The sequence below is a fragment of the Neovison vison genome, chromosome 7, assembly GCF_020171115.1.
Source record: "Neovison vison isolate M4711 chromosome 7, ASM_NN_V1, whole genome shotgun sequence".
NCBI lineage: Eukaryota > Metazoa > Chordata > Mammalia > Carnivora > Mustelidae > Neogale > Neogale vison.
Genome location: NC_058097.1, coordinates 51577389 through 51599486, shown reverse-complemented (window position 1 = coordinate 51599486; position 22098 = coordinate 51577389). Strand labels below are relative to the sequence as shown.

At 60.0% G+C, this 22098-nt stretch overlaps 4 protein-coding genes across 12 annotated transcripts; 2 read left to right on the top strand and 2 right to left on the bottom strand.

Moving 5' to 3' along the window:
• Positions 1 to 37: 37 nt before the first annotated feature.
• Positions 38 to 8182, bottom strand: FAM83E (family with sequence similarity 83 member E). Its single transcript, XM_044256970.1, has 5 exons — positions 7709 to 8182; positions 6521 to 6688; positions 6022 to 6146; positions 2335 to 2779; positions 38 to 1080 (listed from the first exon to the last, which is right to left on the bottom strand). Exons 1-5 carry the CDS (start codon positions 8180 to 8182, stop codon positions 805 to 807), a joined length of 1488 nt encoding a protein of 495 aa, XP_044112905.1. The 3' UTR covers positions 38 to 804.
• On the top strand, positions 3759 to 4747 carry SPACA4 (sperm acrosome associated 4). Its single transcript, XM_044256972.1, has one exon. It carries the CDS (start codon positions 4019 to 4021, stop codon positions 4397 to 4399), a length of 381 nt encoding a protein of 126 aa, XP_044112907.1. The 5' UTR covers positions 3759 to 4018; the 3' UTR covers positions 4400 to 4747.
• A 1908-nt stretch (positions 8183 to 10090) lies between the features above and the next one.
• RPL18 (ribosomal protein L18) lies at positions 10091 to 13616 on the bottom strand. The gene is made up of 7 exons (XM_044256967.1): positions 13535 to 13616; positions 12428 to 12514; positions 12011 to 12118; positions 11448 to 11546; positions 10731 to 10854; positions 10585 to 10654; positions 10091 to 10206 (listed from the first exon to the last, which is right to left on the bottom strand). The coding sequence occupies exons 1-7, from the start codon at positions 13535 to 13537 to the stop codon at positions 10131 to 10133; spliced, it is 567 nt and encodes a 188-aa protein (XP_044112902.1). The 5' UTR covers positions 13538 to 13616; the 3' UTR covers positions 10091 to 10130.
• A 32-nt stretch (positions 13617 to 13648) lies between these two features.
• On the top strand, positions 13649 to 22047 carry SPHK2 (sphingosine kinase 2). Of its 9 annotated transcripts, none has more exons than XM_044256959.1 (7): positions 13649 to 13953; positions 14923 to 15076; positions 17959 to 18445; positions 19325 to 19474; positions 19579 to 19673; positions 19764 to 19879; positions 20304 to 22047. In XM_044256959.1, the coding sequence occupies exons 2-7, from the start codon at positions 15038 to 15040 to the stop codon at positions 21430 to 21432; spliced, it is 2016 nt and encodes a 671-aa protein (XP_044112894.1). In that variant the 5' UTR covers positions 13649 to 13953; positions 14923 to 15037; the 3' UTR covers positions 21433 to 22047. The 9 variants fall into 9 exon arrangements, with proteins under 9 accessions (XP_044112894.1, XP_044112892.1, XP_044112895.1 ...); XM_044256957.1 differs by having other exon boundaries at positions 14834 to 15076; XM_044256960.1 differs by lacking the exon at positions 13649 to 13953 and adding an exon at positions 13960 to 14135.
• Positions 22048 to 22098: the final 51 nt, after the last annotated feature.

Here is a 22098-nt window from a genome sequence, read left to right as displayed (position 1 = left end):
TTCTCCCCGACCCCGCACGCCAGTGGGGTCGGTGACTCGGAAGCCCCTGCCGGAGGCAAAGGTGCTGCGGGGAGGCAAACGCTGGGCACCTGCCTCCCCCAAGGCCGAGGCGCTGCGGCGGGGACGCCTGGGGGGTGTGAGGGAGGAGGGGGCCAGCAGCGCATTCCTGGGTCTTCTGCTAGGCTGTGCAAATGCAAGATTCTGCCATCACGCAGTTTTATTCTGAGCAGAGGGAAAGGGAGCCCCCAGCAACTCAGTCCTTAGCACCGGCAAAACAGCCCCAGGGCCCCTGGCCCTGGCCCATCCCCCGGCAGCTGTGTCCCCACCAATTTCCAGGCCGTCATTATTCTGCCCTGCTCCCTGGGTTGGATTCTGTCCTTTCCCCTGCCAAGCTGTTTACCCAGAGCTCCTGAGCACGGTTTGTGCCCGAAGCTCCCCTACTTTGTCCCAGGGGCTCCCCACCTTCACCCCACACAACTCACAGCACGGGGTAGGGGGTGGGGGGGTGTCACTCAGCCAGGCCCCTCCCTCCACCGGGAAGTTCTGGCTGGGCCAAAGTGGGACATGCACTGTTCTAGGATCTTAGCTCCTGGAGACTTTCTGCCCATTTCCTAAACTGTGACACTGGCCTCTAGGGTGAGCACTGGGCTTGTCCAGGTTCTAGAACAAAGAGAAAAAAAAAAAAAAATCCCTTCTGCTGCTTTCCGGACAGACACCCAGGCCAAAAGCCTTGTCCCAGGCACCACCTGGAGGCAGGGGGCTTGGAGCTGCTGGTGGGGCCGACCCCATGCGGCTTTGGCTCTATTATGGTTGCCCCCTGAGTCCTGCCTGGGCAGCCCGATCTGGCTGCTGGCTGCCTCGGCGTTCCAGGAGTTTGGAGGCAGTATCCGCACCAAACCTCCTTCGAGTCGGCGACAGATAGCGGAGGCGTAGTGCAGGATGGAGGGGCAGGGTGCCGCCCCAGGGCTGGGACCGGCTCAGAGGACGGGGCTCTGTCTCACCCCTGGGGGCCCCGCCAGTGCCCCGCTGCCTCATCAGGGCCTTGGCTGGGGTGTCCTTGGAGCCCCAGGACGTCTTGAACTGTGGAGGGAAAGAGAGGGAGGTGAGAGAAGGCTCCAGGGACTGAGTCCGTGTGTGTGTATGTGTGTGTGTGTGTGTGTGTGTGTGTCTCTCTCTCTCTCAGGGCAGATGAGAAGGCGGGGAAGGGAAGTGAGCCAAGAGGCCAGGGGCCCCCAGACCCTCAGAGGGCCAGCTGCTGTGTTCCCCCTGCAGCTTCAGGGTGGGGAGGAACAGGAAGCTGCCAGCAGCTGCCCCCAGGAGAACAAATATTTGCCAAGGGAGGTGATGGTGGGGGAGGGTGCCTCAAGACCTGGTGGCAGCGAGGACCTTGCCCGGGCCCTGCCTATCCCCCTCCTCCCCTGGGCTGGAACAGAGGGAGGCGATTCCTGGGACATTTCTCCCTCACCCTTGGAAAAGGTCCCCACTATTTCCCACGTAGCAGATGGGGAAACTGAGCCCGAGAGGGGCACAGCTCCCAGAGCAACGGGACCACAGGTCTGCGGGTATCCAGGGCGAGGATGCCGCTTGTCCCTCATCACTCTGCTCTGACCCTCTCAACAGCCCACTGCACAGCTAAGGCCACCGAGGCTCTGCCCAGGGTTCCAGAGAATTAGGCAGGCTCAGTGGGAAGCCAGTTGAGAGGAGGGGCGCAGGGACCTGTCACCACATGCCACCTCAGAGGGTCGTGGCAAAGATCCAATTCAGCCACCCCTGGTGGCATATGGCACGGTGCCCACGACAGATGATCATTTTGACCTTGGCCAAGTTACTTGACCCTTCTGAGTCTCAGCTTTCCCGTCTGTAACCAGGAGCATGAGAAGGGAATTACCTCACTGACCTGGGAAGAGGACCTCGTGAAAGAAATAACAAATAAATTCCACCATGGGGATGCATCGTAATGCTTAGTGTTCTCATTAGTTCGTCCTCCCCTCACTGACTCCTCCTTCCCACCAAACCGCGACTGGGGACAGTGGCTGCGCCCTTTGCCAGATGAGAACACAGAGGGTTCCGAAAAGGCAGATCTCTGCTCAGCTCTCCCCATTAGTGGGTCATGCCAGGATTTGCACCTAGAGTGCCTCTCTCTTGGGGTCCCTGCCCGAAATCACCCAGCACTCCCCTACCCAGCGCATAGTAGGGCTATAGGGAATGGTCACTGGGATCAGGAACTCGGGTGGGCGTTGCCCTTCCCCCACCCCCAGCCCCGGCGTGGGGCCCGGCACATAGCTGCCCCATCCCCTTCCTCTTGTTTATCAGAGGCCCACCACCAGTTCTCACCTCGCTGTCCCCGTCACTGGAGCTGGACAGCTGGGACAGGCGGCTCAGGTCCCACAGGGAACGGCTGGGCCGGGCTGGGGGGCCACTGGGGGTCCGGGCGCTCTGGACACTCCTCAGGACATCGCTCAGCGCTGGCCCTGGGGTGGCCGGGGTCTCCTGCCTGTCCCCCTCAAACACCCGGCAGGCGGCCAAGCGTTGGGCCAGCGGACCGTCGTGTGGCGGCGGTGACATGGGGGCCACAGAGCGGCGGTGGGCCACGCGGTGGGGGCTGTGAGCCAGCCGCAGCCCCCCCACGGTGCTGACAAAGGGGTGCTGGGTGGGCGCAGCCGGGAGCGGCGAGGAGGCCGCGTACAGTGTCCGGAACTCTCGGCTGAAGGCGTCAGCAATGTCGCCGGTCAGCAGGGTCACCAGGCCACGGTGCAGACGAGAGTCACTCCATGTGAAGCTGGGGGGCACGAAGTGAGGGGTCAGGATCTCCAGGTCACCCCCCGGGAGGCCCGGCCTGGACCCCATTACTGGTCCCCACCCAGTCCCGGGGCAGGCTGTGTGACCTTGGGCATGTGCTGCAACCTCTCTGGCTTCCTCATCTCCCTCTGTAGAATGAGAACCCCCCAGGTACGAACCTAGAGGACTGATGTGACAACAAGGGTTAAGATACCTTAATGATCATCTGGAAGCCAGCCTGAGCTTAAACTGGGACTCTGCCCCATCCCCAGCAAAGGAGACCATCAGTGCCTCAGTTTCCCTCTCTGAGAAGAGGTGGGATTAGTCTTCTGACTAAATGGCTGCAAGGCCCATCTTCAGACTCGGCTGCTTCTTACATAATGACAGCCATCTATTAAACACTTGCCATGAGGCAGGCTCCGGAGGTGCGGGCTCCGTGCCTCAGTTTGCATCTGGGATACGGAGCGAAGATGTAGGAAGATTGGAAAGAAAGAACAAGGGGTTGAGCTGCCTGTCTGGCGCCTAGCCCATGCCCAGCTGGCTATGGTGAGCAGGTCCCCTACTGTCCCTGTGGTCACAGTGCTGGTATTTAAAGCACCTGGCTTTAAGGTCTGGGCACACAGCAGGTGCCTTTGGGAATTAAATGCACCTGGGCTCTAATCCTGCCTCTGGGGACCTTGGCCACATTCCCTTCATTTCCCAAGCTTTGGTTTGCCCATCAGAAAAACGGGCTCACCACGGGTCGTGTGCCCCAGTGGGCCCGGTGCCCAGAGAACGGATGTGTCAGCCACCAGGATGGCGAGGGTTGGTCCAAGCATCCTTACCTTGGCGGAGTGGCCGTGTCCTCGCTCCCTGGCAGGTCGGCAGGCCCATCTGCCTGCAGATTATGACACCCTTCCCCCCACCTGTGACCTCACCCCTGGAGGGGCCAGTGGGAGCCTGGAGGGGTCTGTGAGGTCACCCCATTCCACTCCACAAAGAGTGCCATCAGGTAGCAGCCGCTGGCTTGTCTCTGTCCCGGGGAATCTTCTGAGACCCAAGGACTTGTGAGCCGCGGTCACGACGGAGACCTTGAGAGGGACACGGAGCGCTGGGAAACGAGGACTCTCCGTGCGCTGACCCTGGGAGGCCCAGACCAGGGGCAAAAGTCTCGCAGGCCTCGGGAGCATCATCCAGCAGTTCCGGGAGGCCCAGGAAGCCCACGGCCTGGCTTGGGCACCGTCACCGCCGCCAGGCCACCATGGTCCTCGGCTGGCTGCTGCTTCTGGTAATGGCTCTGCCCTCGGGCACAACAGGTGCCAAGGACTGTGTGTTCTGTGAGCTGACCGACTCCAAGCAGTGTCCCGGCATCCACATGCGCTGTGGCGACGATGAGGACTGCTTCACAGGCATCGGGGTGGCCCCGGGCCTTGGCCCCATCATCAACAAAGGCTGCATACTGTCCACGTCCTGCGGCCATGAGGAGCCGGTCACCTACATGGGCGTCACCTACACGCTCACCTCCACCTGCTGCTACGGCCACATGTGTAACAGGGCCCCCAATCCCGCAGGCGGCCGGACGGAAGGGGTCGCCGCCGGCCTGGCGCTGGGCGTGCTGCTGCTGCTCCCACATTTGCTTTGACCAACCCGAAGGGCAGGGCCTGGGACTGGTCTCCCGGCTCTGCTGCTCCCCGAGCCCCCCGCCTCCACCCCTTCCCCCCCATTAAATGGCCAGAGGCCCTGGACAACCTCGTGTGGCCCCGGCTTCATCCATTACCAGGGCTGTCCGCCCGGAGCCCGGGGCGAAGCATCCTCAGGCCGCCAAGCACAGCCCGAAGGGTTTGACTGGACCCCTCTACTGTATTTCATGGGTTCTAAGACGTGTAGCTTTTCCCATGTCGATCGGGATGCTTCTTTTTGTCGGGGGCACCTTAGAGTCGATGAAATATGGTTCAAATGAACAACGACAATAAACAACCGCTAACGTTCATGGAGCGCTGCTTCTGTTACGTGCCAGGGCACCTTGATCTCGCTTGAACCCCCAGACAAAGCCGGGAGGGAAGGCAGGTGCTTTCCGAGACGGCCCCGGTCTCCAGGGTAGCGGTTCCCCTGAGGGTGGTCCCCAGAGCGGCAGCACCGGGGTTGGGCAGGGATCTCGCGGGAAATGCCCATTCCCAGGGGGTAGGGCTGCAAAGGCGCCCCAGATCTGTGTTTTTAGGGGGGGAGTCTGGGTGATCCCGACACAGGCAGGCCTAAGATTGAAAACCACCAGTGGAGAGCGCTGGTCATCCGCTGGGCACATCAGCACTCCCCGCAGGGGACAGCTGGCAATGTCTGGAGACACTTTTGGTGGTCTTAATAGGGGAGGGGGGGTGCTCCCAACATCTACAGGGTGGAGGCCGGAAATTCAGTGCAGCCCCCCACGATGCCCAAGGACGTACCCCCAACACAGAATTATCTGGCCCCAAATGTGAGGGAACCCTGTTCTAGAGGGACTAACCGTATCATCCCGATCTATAGAAGGGGAAGGGAGGCACAGAGAGGTGAGGTCAGTTGCCCAAAATCACAGAGCCAGGAGCCGGCAGAGCCCCAGTTCGAAGCCAGGCTACCCGACCTGAGGGTCCACGCACCCCGTTCCCTGCCACAAGACCACCCTATGAGGCAGGTGCTGTTATTAATTCACGCTTTCCAGATGGGGAAACGGTACAGAGCAGGGGGAGGCACCGAGCCGGTGTGTCACAGAGCTAAGAAGGCAAGGAGCCAGGAGCTAGACCCTGAACACAGGAGAAGAGGGACATAAGCCAGGATGAGGGTCGGGTCCCTTGCTTACCAATTCTTATTTTTGTTACAGATGCTTAGAGAGATGGAGTTACCTCAAGGCAGAGCTAGGACTCCCATCCAGGTCGTCCTGGTTTTGAAACCCACACACAAACTATGGGCCCTGTTTTCCAGATGAGGAGACACAGTGTCGAAGAGATGACCCTCCCCCTGGCTTCTCCCCAGCCCTGGCCCTGTCACTAAGCTGGCCAGCAGGAGGAGCCACAGCCAGACCCCCACCCCCCGCTACGCCGGGGCAGGTCTGTTTCAATCCCAAGTGGGTTCTGCCCCTTGGTATGCCCATCCTCTACCAGTGAGGGTGCTTAGACCCATTTCACAAACCAGGAAAGTGAGGCTGGTGGAAAGGGGCGCCTACTACTCTCTCTGAGAGTTGGGGACAGGACACCACTTGGTGGTGGTTTTGGTGGGGGGCGGGGGCAGCCGCACCTGTAGGATCCGGAGATGACCCTGTGGCCGTCCAGCAGCACAAACTTCTCCCGCACATTGCCGCTCACCTGCCGTCGCCAGCGGCTCTGGAAACTACAGCCCCACGCGACACGGATATCTAGGTTCTGGAGTAGAGTGGGTACACCCTCACTCAGGCCAACCCCGCACACCCCCACTCACTGCCTAGGGCTCAGGGCAGGGGGGTATCCCTCCAGGCTGGCTAGGACCTGGGTGGCCCATGGCGCTGTAGAAAGGTCTGTCCCAGCTTTTCCAGAGTTACCAATATTGGGCTTCGGGGATCTCTTGGAGATACCCCTAACTCAGAGGGATCCCGTGGGAAGACCCGCCTCTAATTCCCCCAGTGCCATGGGTGGGCATCGGAACTCTCAGCGGGCATCCACCTTGATGAGCAGGACGCCGTGGAAGGGTCTGCCTCCCCCCTTGGCTGGCCCTAGTGCCAGGAGAATGGGGACTTGGGTCCCTCCCGCCAGGCTCCTACCTCGGTGCCCCAGGGGTTCACCCCCAGCTGCTGGGCCAGTGTCAGGAAGGCAGGCAGCCGCTGGTGGTCCAGAAGCAGGTAGACAGGCACCCAGCGACGTGTGGCGGCGTCTACCAGGTCCAGAAGCAGGTCTGGGTCAGTGAAGATGTCCATGACCACAGCCACTAGCTGGGGAGTGGGGAGAGGGGCTGTGGATGGAGCCTGGAGCTCTGGGGATGTTCAGGGGGTGGTGGGGGGACTCTGGGGACTGAGGCTTCCTGGGCATGGGAGTTTAAACGCCTGGCCTCGACGAGACGTTTAGGGGGTGCTGTGGGAGAGACCCCCCACTGTGCATACAGCACCCACATGGGAATGAGGAAAAGACCGTCCTTCCCGAAAACCGAGGTCTCTACTTCTGGAAAATTCATCATAATCGTGTCTGCAGTAGCACATGGTGCCCCGTGTGCTGTGACACTGGATGATGGCCCTGCTCCAGGTCTCAGTGGGCTGGGTCCTTGGGGGTGCCCTGAATGGGGAGGAGGGATAATCTGCTTGGCCACCCAGGGGATCTCTGGGGACCAGGGCAGGGGGCACTGAGGGCCTGGATCTTGCAGGCAGAAACATGTAGCAGAAATGACTCCTGACCCATGGGCCAGACAGCCTTGGTTCAAATCCCCACTCGGCCACTTACCGGTGAGAGACTTAACCTCCTGTGCCTCAGTTTCCCCATCTCTCCTCACTTAGGATAATAAGTCCCAACCTCCCAGGACCCTCCTGGTGATTATAAATGTTAGCCCAGGTAAGGCACTTAGCGTGGGAGCTGGCAGGCACAACGCTGTTGGATAAAGAAGAGGCTCTCGGGGGGGCTGTAGGGGAGACATCGGCCCTCTGTGGGAGGAAGGATGGACACCTATCCTAAGGGTGGGGCGGGGTGCAGTGGGGTAGGTGACTGAAACCAAGAGGTCATAATTAGGTCCAAGGGGCATGAATGCCCCGGGGGACCCAGGACTTGGAGAGAGGGTAAGGAGGAGGTCTGGGGAATGTGGACACTTGGGTCCTGGGGGATGCAAGGCGTGGACTCGTGAGTCCCAAGAGGACAAGGGTGAGACGCCCAGGGCTCGAGGGGATGCGCCACTCCCAGGTCCAGGAGCTGGCATGTGAGGATGTCTGGGTCTGGGGAGTGGACACCAGGCCCCCTGAGACCCCCACCTTGCAGGCAGCCTGGATTTCCCGGCGCACCAGCTCCTTGAGGGGTGGGTGGCCCTCTTCGGGGGGCTGAGTGTACAGCTGAGCCCGGGTGATTCCCTTCCAAGCCAGATCCTCTGGCCAGCCCAGGCGCAGCGTGGGCACCAGCTCCTCTGAATGTCCTGGCCAGTAAGTCAGGCTGCCGGAGTCCCGATCGGTGGCAGGGGCTCCCTCTGCTGCCCTGCTGGGCGGCTGCTTGGATGCAGTCCAGTCCTCAGCCGCCGCCACCAGGCTCTGGAGCTCTTCCCCGCTCAGGAAGGGCCGCAGCCCCTCGCGCTGCATGCAGGCCTCGAATGCCTCCACACCCTTGCTCAGCAGAGCCTCCAGCGCCAGCCGCTGGCCCTCAGAATACAGGAAGCCGGGGCTGGCCTCGGTCAAGGGCAGTCCCCCGGCCCCCGACTCCTCTCCTTCCAGCGCCGCCAACTGGGAGGCTGCCATTGGGCTGCTCGCGAGGGAGGACCGTGAGGCTGGCTGGCTGAGGGTTCGGCTGTCTCTGGGCACCGACCATCTGGGGGTCTCCTGCCAGGTAGATGTTATGTGGCTGGCTGAGGCTTCCAGGGTCGCTCCGTGAAGTCCCCTGCGTCCCCGGCTCCCTGTCCTGACAATCACTCTGCCCAGGCCATGCGCTGCTCAGATCAGACCAACTAGTCGCCTGCCTCTAGCCGCCACAGTGACAGGCTGGCCATCTGAACTTCCTACTAGCTGTCTCAGGGTCTAGCGGTCCCAACGGACCCGTTTGCTGGATCAGTCTCCGTCAGGCTGAAGGGCCAACTGGCCTGACCAGAGGTCCGGCTGACTGGCCAACCATCTCCAGGCAACAGCCACAGGCTGCCCGCCTATCTCTAGCACCCAACTGTCCCTGACTGAAGGTGAAGTGGGCTGCCTCTCTGCCCTTGACCAATAGATACCACATGTAACTGACCCTGTCCAGCTGGTCTTTTTGATTATTTGGCAAACATTGACTGCTTTCCACTAGTAGTGCTAGTACCTAGCCGCCTAGTGGAGCACCCTGCCGTGTCCAGCGGAATGTCTTTCCTGACGACAGGTGGCTGGCTCACTGGCTCTCACTGACTGACATCCCAGGAACCTCCCCTTTGGACCTGCTCTCTTAGTTTGGGAGGAACGGGCTCTAGCCCTAAGTCTGGGCATCCCCCTTCACCAGCCGGGAAAGGAGGTCTCAGTCTCTGTCGCTTGGGGACTCTGCCCCTGGGGCATCACCCTTACTTGGTCTGCTCCGGTGGAGGATACACTCAATGGGGGCTTGCAGCACCATGGGACCTGCCCATGACCTCAGCGGTCCTTCTAGCTGGAGGACCTGACTTGCCACTGTTCCTTGGACTGGCCGCCCCCGCCAGTCTCCCAGCCAGAATTGTCTTGGGTTGTCCTCTGATCTATGCTGATCCCTGGCCAAGCTGAGCTCTCTGGGTTTCTGCCTGAACCCCACAATCTCCTGCTAGCTGACCATCCACCTCTTCCTGGCCAAGGACCACCCCTGGAGGCTCCTGATCCAACCTCTGGTCTGTGGACCCGATCCCCTCAAACCGGCAGCCCCTCCTTCCAATCGCACACCCAGGCGGCTTCCTTCCTCCACACCACAGTGAAAAGGCCTACAAAGAGAAGAAAAGCAGGACTCCCTCTCACCCCATCCAGCTCCAACATGTTCAGTCCCCCATCCCCTTTCCCTCGTCTTGCCTTTTCAGAGGTCAGAATGCAGGGGTCTGGAGACCTGCTCTTATTTCTGCTGTTCTTCCTGCGTCTGGCCTCATTCATCAGGTTTTAGCCTGGGATCCGGGGAACCCAGCCCCTTGTGTAAACAGAGGAGGGCCCACACAGCAGGTCCCTGGGAAAGGCCTCCTGTGCGGGTACCGGAAGGCCCTAACGCAGGGAACACGCTCGTCAGGTTACTGGCCCAGGGCCCAGTGGCCCGCCAGACTCAACAGGGGAAAAGGGGAGCAGCAACTCACCTGTTCCCATGTACCCCTCCCCCACCAGTCCCAACTCCTCTGTACTTCCTGGTCTATGCCCCACCCACCATCCCTAGCCCGTAGCAGCTGGTGTGGCTAATCCAGGCGAAGTAACAGGTTCCAAAACACCTGTCACCTAGTTTATTAAGGGGGCGGGACTTTGGCCATAGGGAGGCCCGAGAGTGTCCAAAAGCCCAAGATCAACAAGCAGGAATCACAGCCACTAGAGGGCGTCTGCAGGGAGAGCGGGACTCCGCCCAGCAGATGGAAGGGCTTCTCCTCGGCTGGTTGGTCTCCATGGAGATGGGCACCCACTGGTCCACCTCGAAGGTTCCAATTCACTCCAATCCCCTCCCGTCCCCCAGAAACACACAGAAGACCATCAGAATTCAAAATCTTTAATAACAATGCAGGATCTGGGGTTAATTTTTGTAGCCTCGGCTGGCCCTCCGGCCTCTGGCGCGCTCGAATTTCCGGCCCTTGGATCTCACGTAGGGTCTGTGGGGAGGGAAGAGGGTTAGAGTGTGGCCCCGCTGGGGTGGAATGCTGAGGAAGCCCTGAGCAGGGCGTGGCTCGCTCTCATAGAGCAGCACAGGGACATCAGAAGGGGCGGGGAAGGGACACTGAGCAGGTTGCTGGAAAAGCTGAGCAGGCCAAGAGGGAGGCGGGAGATGCAGCCTGGCACAGCCCCCAACACTGTGCTTCTAGGGCTGGCCGGGCAGAGATCTCAGCAACGGGGAGTAACAGCTTGAGGACAAAGCGGGGAAATCGAGGCGGGGGGGGAAGTTCCAGGGAAGGCTGCAGCTGGACTAGGGTGCGAAACAGAATGGACCGGAAGCATGGCAAGGCCCAGACAGCAGGGCTGGGTGCACTCACTTGGTGTGGCTATGTGGGGTTCCGGGAGCCTTGCCAAAATGCCTGTACACCTCTCGGCCCTTGCGTGGCCCTAGGGAGGGAAAGATGGGATCAGCCAGGGACCCAATTCCAAGAAGTCGCCATGGGAGCCACTGAACATCACTCACCAGACAGCAAGACGGTGCCACAGCCCTTGGGGGAGTCCAGGGCCAACTGGTCAAAGGTGAGGATCTTGCCTCCAGCTTTGAGGATGCGGCTCCGGGCACGGCTGCTCACACGCAGCGCGCACACCTGGGGGACACATGGGACAGGCACGGTCAGAACCCCCACCCCGTACAGCCACCCAGGGACTGCGGGGCCTTCCTCTCCTCGGCTCTGGCCCAACAGAGGCATTTAGATGCTTGCGGAGCCCAGTAAGACTGCCACTAGGGAAAGCTTCCCTGAGTGCCAATAGCAGTTCTTAACAGTTTACATCCAAAACCTCCCTTAAGGCCACAACAACCTGAACTTATTACGGATAAGGAAACAGAGGAATTAAAAAGACCCAGGACTCTGTCCACAAGCCACTGAGTGGCCAAGAAATCTAGATGTGAAGCCAGGCTGTAAGGCTCAAGAACCAGCAAGCACCGTCATTAGGGAGGGACCCAGAAGGCTCTTGCCCGGGCACACCCACCATGCCTAATGCCAAGGACAATCCCCCTTCCATCCTAAAAGCCACCCAGACCAGGAGGTGTGACGCCTGCCTCACCCAGAGAAGAGAGGGGACTGGGAAGGCATCACAAGCCTCATGGCACCAGTGACAGAGATCATCAGGAGAGCGAAGATACGAGCCAGATCGGGGCGCCAGCCCACCCACCATGACCCTGCGCCCGCTCCATACTCACCTTCAGTTTGGGCACCTCCTGGACCCGCACGTCATCAGTTATGGTCCCTACAACCACAGCGGTTTTGTTTTCCCGGCCGGGCAGCTTCATCTTCCGGATCTTTGGTGGGGAGGACAAACGCACACTAAGGAAGCTCCTTCTGGCGTTTAAATCCAACCCCACTGGTCACGCATCCCGAGGACAGAGACTGTTGGGCCCTGAAGGGGATAAAGCCACCCACGCCTCGCCTCTCAGCCAGCAGAGGCCTGACCTCAGGTCCAGCCAGGGAAAAACCCTGGAGACACAATGCAAGCACAGAGCCTTCAACAAAGCTCTCCTTCGGGAGCACTTAGGACATGTAAGACCTGACCCACATGACGAAGCCACCGCAGCCACCCCTCACCTCACAATGAGATGAGTCCAAGCCACTCAAAGACCCACCGCTGTTCAGCTACAACCCCAAGGCCAAGGGTGTGCCCACCACGGGGTGAAGTCAACCAGCTGATGGCCAGGCCCCCAGGCCCCCAACACCCCCACCCCAGCTCTAAGACACAATCCGGTCGTTCCCCAAATCAGCCCCTCACCATCCGGGAGAGGGACAGAGGTGGCCGGTTGGTGCGACTCATGAACAACCTCTTCAACACGACTTGGTTAAAGGTAGAGTTGGTTCGTCTGGCCAGAAATCTGTACAACTGGAGGAGCAAGAAAGAAGGATGGAAACCCAGGGTGGCTCACATACCCCCCCAACCTTCAACTGAAAGACAAAACAGCATGGCTTGGCCTGACGAGGTTTTTACGGCTTTCCTCCACCCCACTGAGCCCAAGGGAGCCCCCAAATCTCCTCCCCAGAGGCTGAAAACGCTAACCCCAGAAGCCTTGGGCAGAACCATGGATGTGCGCCTGCCCCACAGGGCCCCGGAATGGCCTGGGGCCCAGAATGCCGGTTCTGGAAGCTGCAGTTCTGGGCAGCCCTGCCTAAGGCTCTCAGGCCTCAGCCTCACCTTGACCAACAGCCTCAGGTAGATGTCCTGGCTCTTGGGCTCCTTGCGCCGAACCTTTCGGTCCTTGTTGTGCCGGATGTCGACTCCCTGCAGAGTTGAGGAGAGACCATGGACCCAAACCTGACCTAGCAGATCACTCACCCCCGCAAAACGAATGCATTACCCATCCCCGAGGAAGAGCTAGGGCCCCGGTCTCTGAAGAGACAACAAACCCCGGGCCCACCCCGAGGAGACTTTAAAAAATCTTCTGAGCCTCAAATGACCCCAACATTTAAAAAAAAAAAAAAGAAAGCTACACGCAAAGCCTTCAGCACAAGGCACACGGCACCGTGAAAAGCCTTAACAGAGCAGACGCGTCGACTCAGAAATTTTCATTTTAGAAGGGGTGTTTTCCGATTATATAGGCCAAGGACAGACCCTCCCTAAAAATACAGCAAAGAGCCTTTATTTGCAACTTACTCCATGTAGAACTACGACCAGAACCTTCCGCGCACAACCTGCCTGACTCCAGCAGCCTTATGAAGCCGTTTCCCACTTGAGCTGAGAAAACCGAAGGAAGCCACGGTTTCCCCCAGACCCCGGCTGCTGTCCTGATGGTCTCTAACAGGCCGTGCCAGGAACTGTAAAGAACTACGGAATTATTCCTAGCTCCCTTTTCTCCAACACCTCATGCACGCAGTAACCTCTGATGCGTGCTTCCTACGAATTCCCAAACGCACATCGGCGACGCAGGGGAGCGACAGGTCCGAGTGAAGACAAAAAGACAAGAGGTCAAGCATGGATATGGGTCCTACGCCAGGGTCCGAATGTCGGCTCTGCCACTTCCTGGCATTGCGACCCCGGTCACATCACTTAACCTCCTTGCGCCTCCATTTGGTCATCTACTCAATTGGAGCTTTAATAATAAGTGAAGACGGAAGGGACTGGAGGCCGGTAAGTCTGACCCATCCCTGGTCTTCGAGCTCCCAAAATAATCCCCCCCCACCGCGGGAGTCTCCCCCTTCGAACAGCCCTGACATCTCTGCACCCCTCCTGGACTCGCCCAGCCCACGACCGCGACGGATGGCGGCGGATAGTCGAGCCGGGAGCATCTCAAAGCACACTCACCATGATGGCGCCTCCTGCTTAGCCAGGTCCGGAAAGAGAGAACACTGTCGGGGTGGGCGGGGAAAGCCTTCAGCAAGAGGCGCCTACGTAACGTCACAGGCGCGACGCGGCGCTCTACTCGAGTCGGGCCTCTCTATGGCGAATCACAGAGCGACCGAATGGGCGATTCCGGAATAAGTGGAAGGACAACCCACCGGGAACAAGCGCTACGTCAAGGGCGGTGGGGAGGGTGAGGTTGGGGGAGGGGCCTCTCTGGCCCTACCCAACCCCTGCTCTCGATAGTCTTCCGGAAAAAAGGGTTCTGGGAGCTAGAGAGATGTCGCGCGGCGCTGGGAGGTCGCGTTTCACGGTGACGCTCTGGCCCGACGCGGACGGCCTCTCTGTGGCTCCTGGAGGACCCGGCCAGCCGCGTATTGGAGGTGAGGAGGCGGAGCTGGCGGGGCCTGTCAGGACCTCGGGAAACCTCTGACCCCACGCTTCAGGCATTTCCTTATCAGGCTCACCTCTCTTATCTCCTGCGGCGCTTCCGAGGCGCAGCCGCTGCTCGGGAAGTCCTACCTGAGATCTAACCCGAAATCTTCTTGCTGCAACCCAGTCTCGAGTATCTCTTATTTCCAATTTTTATATTCGTCTTTTACCCCTGCCCCTTCTCTGACCCCTCCCCAGCCTCTACCACTTTGGGGCTGCTTTTCCCTGCCGGAGAGATTCGAGTGGTCCAACAGACTCTGTGTGAGGGTTTTGCACGGTATTGGAATGCGAAGGAGGCGCACTGAAGCCCCAGGCTTGGGGTGTGGGGTGGAGAGGGATTGGGTGAAATCCTCAAAGAAGGAGATAAAGATTCAGAGGGGAGGAGGATTGGAGGCCCTGAGGGGGAGTGGACAGAGACCCAGAGTGAGGGAAATGGAGACTTGGGGGTTGACAGGGAGACCTAGAAAGTAAGGGAAGATGGAGATTTGGGGAGAAGCACTAACATAGATGGTGAGATGGGGTCTTGTCTGCTGTAACCAAATTCAAATCCTGGCCATGCTAAGTACTAACAACAGAGTGACCTTGGGCAAGTCACTTAACCTCTCTGTGCCTTACTTCTCTTATCCGCAAAAAGGGGATAATAGACTTGGCACATACGGTATTTTCCAGCTTTACATAAGTTAGTATAAATGCTTAGAACAATGCTTTGCATGTAAGTGCTCAATACAAATTAGCCCCCACTCCTTATTGTTAGCCCTTCTTGGGTAGGACCAGATGGACTGGCTGGAGCAGTAGCGAGGCTGACCTGTCCCCTCTTTTTTCTTTCCTCAGGGAAGCCCTGCCCCTTTGGCCTCCCAGCACATCCAGCCCAGCCCACAGTCTGCCCCTGATGCTCCTACTTATTCACCTGTCCTCCACAGAACCAAAGGCCAGGCCTGGGCCGTGAGGCCTCACTCCTTGCCCATACCACTCTCCCATGGCCTGCGGCCCAGGACCAGGGTCTTGCTGATGTGGTAACACAGCAAGGGCCAGCAGATGAATGGAAACCTTGAAGCAGCGGAGCAGCGGGAACAGGTAAGAGGTCCCTCTGAAAGTTAAGGTCACCACACCATGGGACACAATTTCCTCCTCGTCTCTGTTCCTTTGCCTTAGTGACTTGGTCCCTGTCTTTGAGTCCCAGCCTCTTTGTCGGTCTGGTGTGTGCCTGCTTTTCTTTCTCCCAAACTAAGGTGTGCGTTTCCCTGTCTCTCCTTCTTCCTGGGTTTCTGTCCCCATCCCACCCACCCCCCTTTCTGGGTATTTCTTTGGCATATATTATCAGGTACTGTTGCTACTCTGGGTTAAACAAGGTGTGTTGTTTGACAATAAAAGAAAGTCCTCCATTCATCACTTTCTAGCAAACTCTGTCCCTGTCTCTTTCTGCATGTGTCTTTCTACGATTCTGATTCTTGGTTTCCTGATACTATTCTCGCCTTGCTTTCTTTCCGCTTTCACTATGGCTTTCCCTCTCTATGTCTTTCTGTCAACATTCTTGCTTTCTGTCTCCCAGGCTCCCTTCCTCTCAGGCTCTGGTCCTCCAGCATCGTCTTCCTCCCTCACTCCTAACCTAGAAGTCTCTCTCAGATACTCTTCCTCCCCATCTCTCTTCTTGTTTCTCTGTCTTGCCATGTTACTGGGTCATTCGCTGGGCAGAAGTCCATGTCATGCTGCCTCCACTCTGGTTTGAGTCCAGGGTAAAGAACTGGTGAATAATGAGCCTGTCCTCCCGGATTTTCATTCCAGGAGTATCGGTCTCCATCTCTGTGTCCATCATTTTCTGGGTTTTCTTGTGTCCTTAACTTTGCATAGTCTCGATTCTATTGTCTTTGTCTCTTTGTATAGATCTCTGACTTCCTGTAACTATCTAAAAAACAGGCAGCACTCTCTAAGTCTCTTAGTGCCTCTAAATCTGCTTTTCGGGGTCTCTTTTACTAACTCCATCTGCAGAGCTCTGGGTCTTGGTTACCTGTGTTAGGGTCAGTCCGTAAATGCAGCTGAAGCTCTCCTCCCTCCTGCCTCTTTTCTTTCAAAAAACTCAATGGATGGGGCAGGGCTACCACTTGCCCTCTACAAAAATGGCGTCAGCGGCGCTGACTGTAGGATCGTGACGCCGCTTCTGCTGCGTGTGTGCCCTCACTTTCTATGGCAGCCGATCTCGCGAAGCGCGATACCCCGCCCAGTTCTCAAGCCCTCCCTCGGCTGGCCTCCTGCGCCAAGCTCGCGAGCTGGCCGGCCCCGCCCCTCGCGCGCCCTCACTGGCGCGGCTGAGGCCGGCCGCGTGCCCATTGGCTGAGCGGATGCACACCCTCCCCCCACCCCTGGGTCTGATGGGGGCGGTTGGTGCTGACTTGAGGGGCCGCCTGGAGGAGGACTCGGCGTGTGAGGAGGGTGTGGGGGTAGGGTCAGGGACCCGAGTCTGGGGGACCGCGGGACCAAGAGGAACAGAGACGCAGGCCGGGACTGGGGTACCAGGGGTGTGGGATGGAGATGGAGAACCAAAACCGGGACTGAGGGATCCAGGAATGGAAACCCAGGTCTGGGACTGGGTTCTGGAAATGGGGTGGGGATGCAGAACCCAGACCGGAGGAACCGGAAACAGAGACTCAGGATAATGGATTGGGGGTGGGGGGGACCTTTGGATGGAGACCCAGGCCCAGGTCTGGGGGACCAGGGTGGGTAGAGATAATGGAGACCAGGCCAGAGACTTGAGGACCTAGGGACAGGCTCAGGCCCAGTACTGGAGGAAATCTAGGACTCTATCTAAGCCTGATTTGAGCTCAGGGATGGGGGCGCTGGTCAGTGCAAATTTAGGGGCGGGGCCGAGGGAGCTGTCCGGGGCAGGGGGCAGAGGTGACTCCAGAGGGTGAGTCCACAGATCGGGGTGAGTCTGGGGCAGTACTGGGCCGAGGAAGCTGAGGGACAGGACTGGCAGCTGGCTGGGTGGGCGGGGTGGTGGGGAACAAAGGTGAGCAGGAAGGAGGCAGAAGCTGGGCAGAGGGCAGGGGGAAGGCCTCCGGGGAGGGGACCTCAGGCCCAGCTCCCACCCTTTCCCTGGAGAGCAGGCGGCCAGACACCCAGGTCAGTGCTTGGGGTCCAGCTCTTGGCCCCTGTCCCTCGCAGGTGCCTGCGTGTGACTCCTGTAACTCTCTTTATTTCCTCCATGTCACATCCCTTTCTTGATCTCTCCAGCTGTCTACACCCCTCCATCCTGCCCCTCCTATCTGCTCTTTCTGTCCTTTGTCTTTCTGACCCTCAGAGGACCTCCTGGAGTCCTTAAACTCTGACTCTCCTAAGTCTCTCTCCTCATCCTGGGTTTCATCTCATCAAAGCTGGTTGTTCTCTTGGAGTTCCTCTGGCTCTTAGACTTCATCCCTCTCTCTGTGTCCGAATGTCTGTTTTGTGTAACTTTTTCCATCTGGAGATAACTGTATGTGTGTGTGTCGTGTTCTCTGTCTCTGCATATCTCCACTATCCAGCTCTCTCTCCTCTGCCTTCTACTTCTCCAAAGCCCTTATTATCCAACACACTATTTGACTGCTTTCTCTTTTCTGTCTTCCGGTGAGAATATGAACCCACAAAGGCAGGGATTTTTGTCTGCTTTGTTCCCTGCTGTGTTTGCTGGGCCTAGCACTGTGATTGGCACATAGAGGGTAGTGAGTAATTATTTGGGGGATAAATGAATGTACATTTGCATGCCTGGCTGTCCACCCTCCAGGTTGCCATCCTTCCTGTATAATGGGCTTCTGCCCTGTATCCTCAGGGTCTCCCCGCACTTGTCTGAGCCTGTCTGTCTCTGATGCTCCCATCTCGCCTGTCCCCGCCCCTTCTTGTCTCCTGTCCACAGGCCCTCCCCCTGCTTCTCTCTACCTGCCACAGGGGTCTTGGACTCTGACTCCTGCCCTCCTCCCTCCCCACAGAGGCCAGACCAGGAGCTGACCTGGAGCTGGGGCCACAGGCCTAGAAGCGCCCTGGACAGGGCCGAGGCCATGGCCCCCCCACCGCCACTGCCATTGGCCGCAAGCACCCCGCTCCTGCATGGCGAGTTTGGCTCCTACCCGGCCCGGGGCTCCCGCCTGGCCCTCACTCTCACCCCACAGGCCCTGCACATACAGCGGCTGCGCCCGAAGCCCGAAGCCCGCCCCCGGGGCGGCCTGGTCCCCCTGGCCGAGGTGTCAGGCTGCTGCACCCTGCGGAGCCGCAGCCCCACAGACCAGGCGGCCTACTTCTGCGTCTACACCTACCCGCAGGGCCGGCACGGGGGCCGCCTCGGGGGCCAGCGGAGAGCCGCCCGCACCTTTCGGGCCGACGGGGCAGTCACCTACGAGGAGAACCGCGCTGAGGCCCAGCGCTGGGCCATTGCGCTCATGTGTCTGCTCCGTGGACTGCCACTGCCGGGGGACAGGGGTGAGGCACTATGCAGCCGCTCTCCCCTAGGGCCACCCTGGCGTCTGTGTGGATTTCCCTGTGTGGACACCTCTGTCTCTTCTCTCCTGTGTGTCTGTCTGTGGCTTGTCTCTCTCAGTCCATACCGAAAGAGTGGTAGACGCACAGGGATGGGCTACAGAAGGAAGAAAAACCACAGGCAGAGAAGAATGATTGGTGTGGGCTGTTCTAGATTTTTCATTCTGTCCCCTCCCCCGCTTCCATGGGCCCTGACCACACAGATGAGTCAGAGGCTCCCCGTCTGGTGAGAGCAGCAGACTGAGACATGATTAGTCACCACCCAGGGTGACAGGCCCCCACAGAAGTCCCCTAGGACGTCCCAGGAGCCCCGAGGCGGCATCTAACCCAGCCTGTGGTGCCGGGATAGGTAATCAGAGAAGGCTCTTGCCGGAGGCCCCACCCAGGTTCCTCAGTTGGCCCAGGAAGGTAAACGTTCAAAGGTCCACATCTGGGGAGGCTTCCTTGGTCTTCCAGGATTCTGCTGGCTGGGTGGAGGCCCCACTGGTAACAGTGAGGGAGCCTTGCACAGGGGGGTAACCGGATCCTGGGTTCCAGGTGTTTGAGGATAAAGAAAGTTGAACCTACAGCTTTCCTCCCTCCTGCCACCTGTGGGTTCAAAGGGCACTGGAATTAGCCTCCCAAGCCCTGCCTTTGTCTGGGCCCCTGGGAGAGGGGGCCGGGGCTGCGCACTCGGAAGCCCAGGAGAAATACAGTACCCAGCAGGCAGTTCCCAGCAGGCGGCTGTGCCAGCCCTCCACTGGGGGCTGTTTGCACTATCACCTTCTGAGGTGAGGGACCTGGGTCTGTGGCCTCTGTAGACTCCTTCCCCTCTCTTTGCAGAAATCACCCCTGAGCTGCTGCCTAAGCCACCCCGATTGCTCCTATTGGTCAATCCCTTTGGGGGGCGGGGTCTGGCCTGGCAGTGGTGTAAGAACCACGTGCTGCCCATGATTTCTGAAGCTGGGCTGTCCTTCAACCTCATCCGGACAGGTAAGGGCCATGGCAGGCTGGAAGTAGGGGCTCTGAGGGGGCTAGGGTCGTGGTGGTGGGGCAGAGTGGAACAGCCTGACTCACCTCCTGGTTCCCCACATCAGAACGGCAGAACCACGCCCGGGAGCTGGTGCAGGGACTGAGCCTGAGTGAGTGGGATGGCATCGTCACAGTCTCGGGAGACGGGCTGCTGTTCGAGGTAGGGCAGGGGCACCCTGCCTGAGCACTGGGGGACTCTGGAGCCTGGCCCTGGGACCAGGACCCAAGTGGCCGCTGTCCCACCCTGTAGGTGCTGAACGGACTCCTAGACCGCCCTGACTGGGAAGAAGCTGTGAAGACACCCGTGGGCATCCTCCCCTGTGGCTCGGGCAACGCCCTGGCTGGAGCTGTGAACCAGCATGGGGGGTAGGTGGGGTCCTGCCTCCGCCAGCCCAGCACTGCAAGGGGAGGGGTGAGCCCTCCTGCAACCTGGCACGTCTGTCCCTACATCTCCCCCAGGTGCTCTGTGGTCAGGTTGATCAGTCCTGGCTGGGATGCTCCCCATATTGCCCCTCTGCCCCAGACATGTCTGCCTGTCTGTTCCCGGCTGTGACCCTTGTGCCCAGAACGGTGGCGGCCACACACAGGGGCACTGAGCGAATGCTTAACAGATGAGAGAGCAGACAGGGATCCCGGCTCAGAAGAGTCCATCTAGAGGCAGCCACATGGTCCCCCTGCTGTTTGCGTGCCCACTTTCCGCGTCTTTCTCCTGCCACACTATGCTCTGGGTCTCTCATGCCACCCCCTTTACTCTTTCCCCGCCGGTGTTCGCTCGTCTCTGGCTGTGAAGGTTTGAACCTGCCCTGGGTGTCGACCTGCTGCTCAACTGCTCGCTGTTGCTGTGCCGGGGGGGCAGCCGCCCATTGGACCTGCTCTCTGTGACGCTGGCCTCAGGCTCCCGCTGTTTCTCCTTCCTGGCCGTTGCCTGGGGCTTCGTGTCAGACGTGGACATCCAGAGCGAGCGCTTCAGGGCCCTGGGAAGCGCCCGCTTCACACTGGGCACCGTGCTGGGCCTTGCCACCCTGCACACCTACCGCGGACGCCTCTCCTACCTCCCCGCTGCTGTAGAGCCTGCCTCTCCCGCCCCTGCCCGAGGCCTACCCCGTGCCAAGTCAGAGCTGACCCTGGCCCCTGCCCCGGCCCCAGCCCCGGCACCGGCACCGGCCCCGCCTGTGGCGCACTCACCCCTGCATCGCTCGGTGTCTGACCTGCCTCTGCCCCTGCCCCAGCCTGCGCTGACCTCGCCAGGCTCACCTGAGCCCCTGCCCATCCTGTCCCTCAATGGCGGGGGCCCAGAGTTGGCTGGGGACTGGGGTGGGGCTGGAGATGCCCCACTGTCCCCAGACCCGCTGCTACCCTCACCACCTAGCTCCCCTAAGGCTTTACTGTCACCCATCACCGAGGGGGTCCCAGAAACGACGGCCTCCTCTGGGCTCGCACCTCCCACCCCTGATGTCCCAGGAGCTGCCCCGGGAGACACTTCTGCCAGGGGCCCACCTGACCACCTGCTCCCTCCTCTGGGCACCCCACTGCCCCCGGGCTGGGTGACGCTGGAGGGCGACTTTGTGCTCATGTTGGCCATTTCACCCAGCCACCTGGGGGCTGACCTGGTGGCAGCCCCCCATGCGCGCTTTGACGATGGCCTGGTGCACCTGTGCTGGGTGCGTGCTGGCATCTCGCGCACGGCGCTACTGCGCCTTTTTCTGGCCATGGAGCGGGGCAGCCACTTCAGCCTGGGCTGTCCGCAGCTGGGCTATGCCGCGGCCCGTGCCTTCCGCCTCGAGCCTCTCACGCCTCGCGGCGTGCTCACTGTGGACGGAGAACAGGTGGAGTATGGGCCGCTGCAGGCGCAGGTGCACCCAGGCCTCGGTACGCTGCTCACGGGGCCTCCCGGCCGCCGCCGCAGTCGGGAGCCCTGAACCTAACGAAGCTTGCAACCCGCCAGGGGCGGGACCGACATTCCGAGGAGGCGGAGCCTGGTCTAGGGGCGTGGCCTAGCTGCTAGAGGCAGGGTGCAGGCCCCATACGCAGGAATCCCTGCCCCGTCTCAGGATTGCGCGCCCCCGGGGGACTAGAGGTAATGTTGGATGGAGTGTGGCTCTAACTCCAGGGGGTCAGTCTCATCCCGGTCACCGACTAACGGGCAGGCCCCGAGGGTAGTGCCTGACCAATGAGGGCGGGGCAGGGATCAGAGCCTCGCTTCCGGCTCGTGGGAGGCCAGGTCCGCTGAGGGCGGAGACTGTCTTATGCGTTGTCCAATGACGGGACCTGGCACGTACGGGCTGGGGAGGCCCGGGTCTCGCCCCATCCACTCCGGTGCCTCCACTTAGCTGGCCAATCCGCCCAGGAGGGGCAGGTTCCCCGGGGCGGACGCTCGGATTTGCACTACGTTCCTCCCAGCGCCCCCCTCCCCCGCCGGTGGGGGCGGGGAAACTCCTTTCTCCCGTCTTCTGTCTCTCGTGCGTCCCCTGACCCTCATCTTCATAGCAATTGAAAAGGTCTATGCAATAAAGGCAGTCGCTTCATTCCTTTCAGACCGTCGCCCCTTCTGCATCCGGCAGCCCGTGGGGGGATCCAATTCTAGG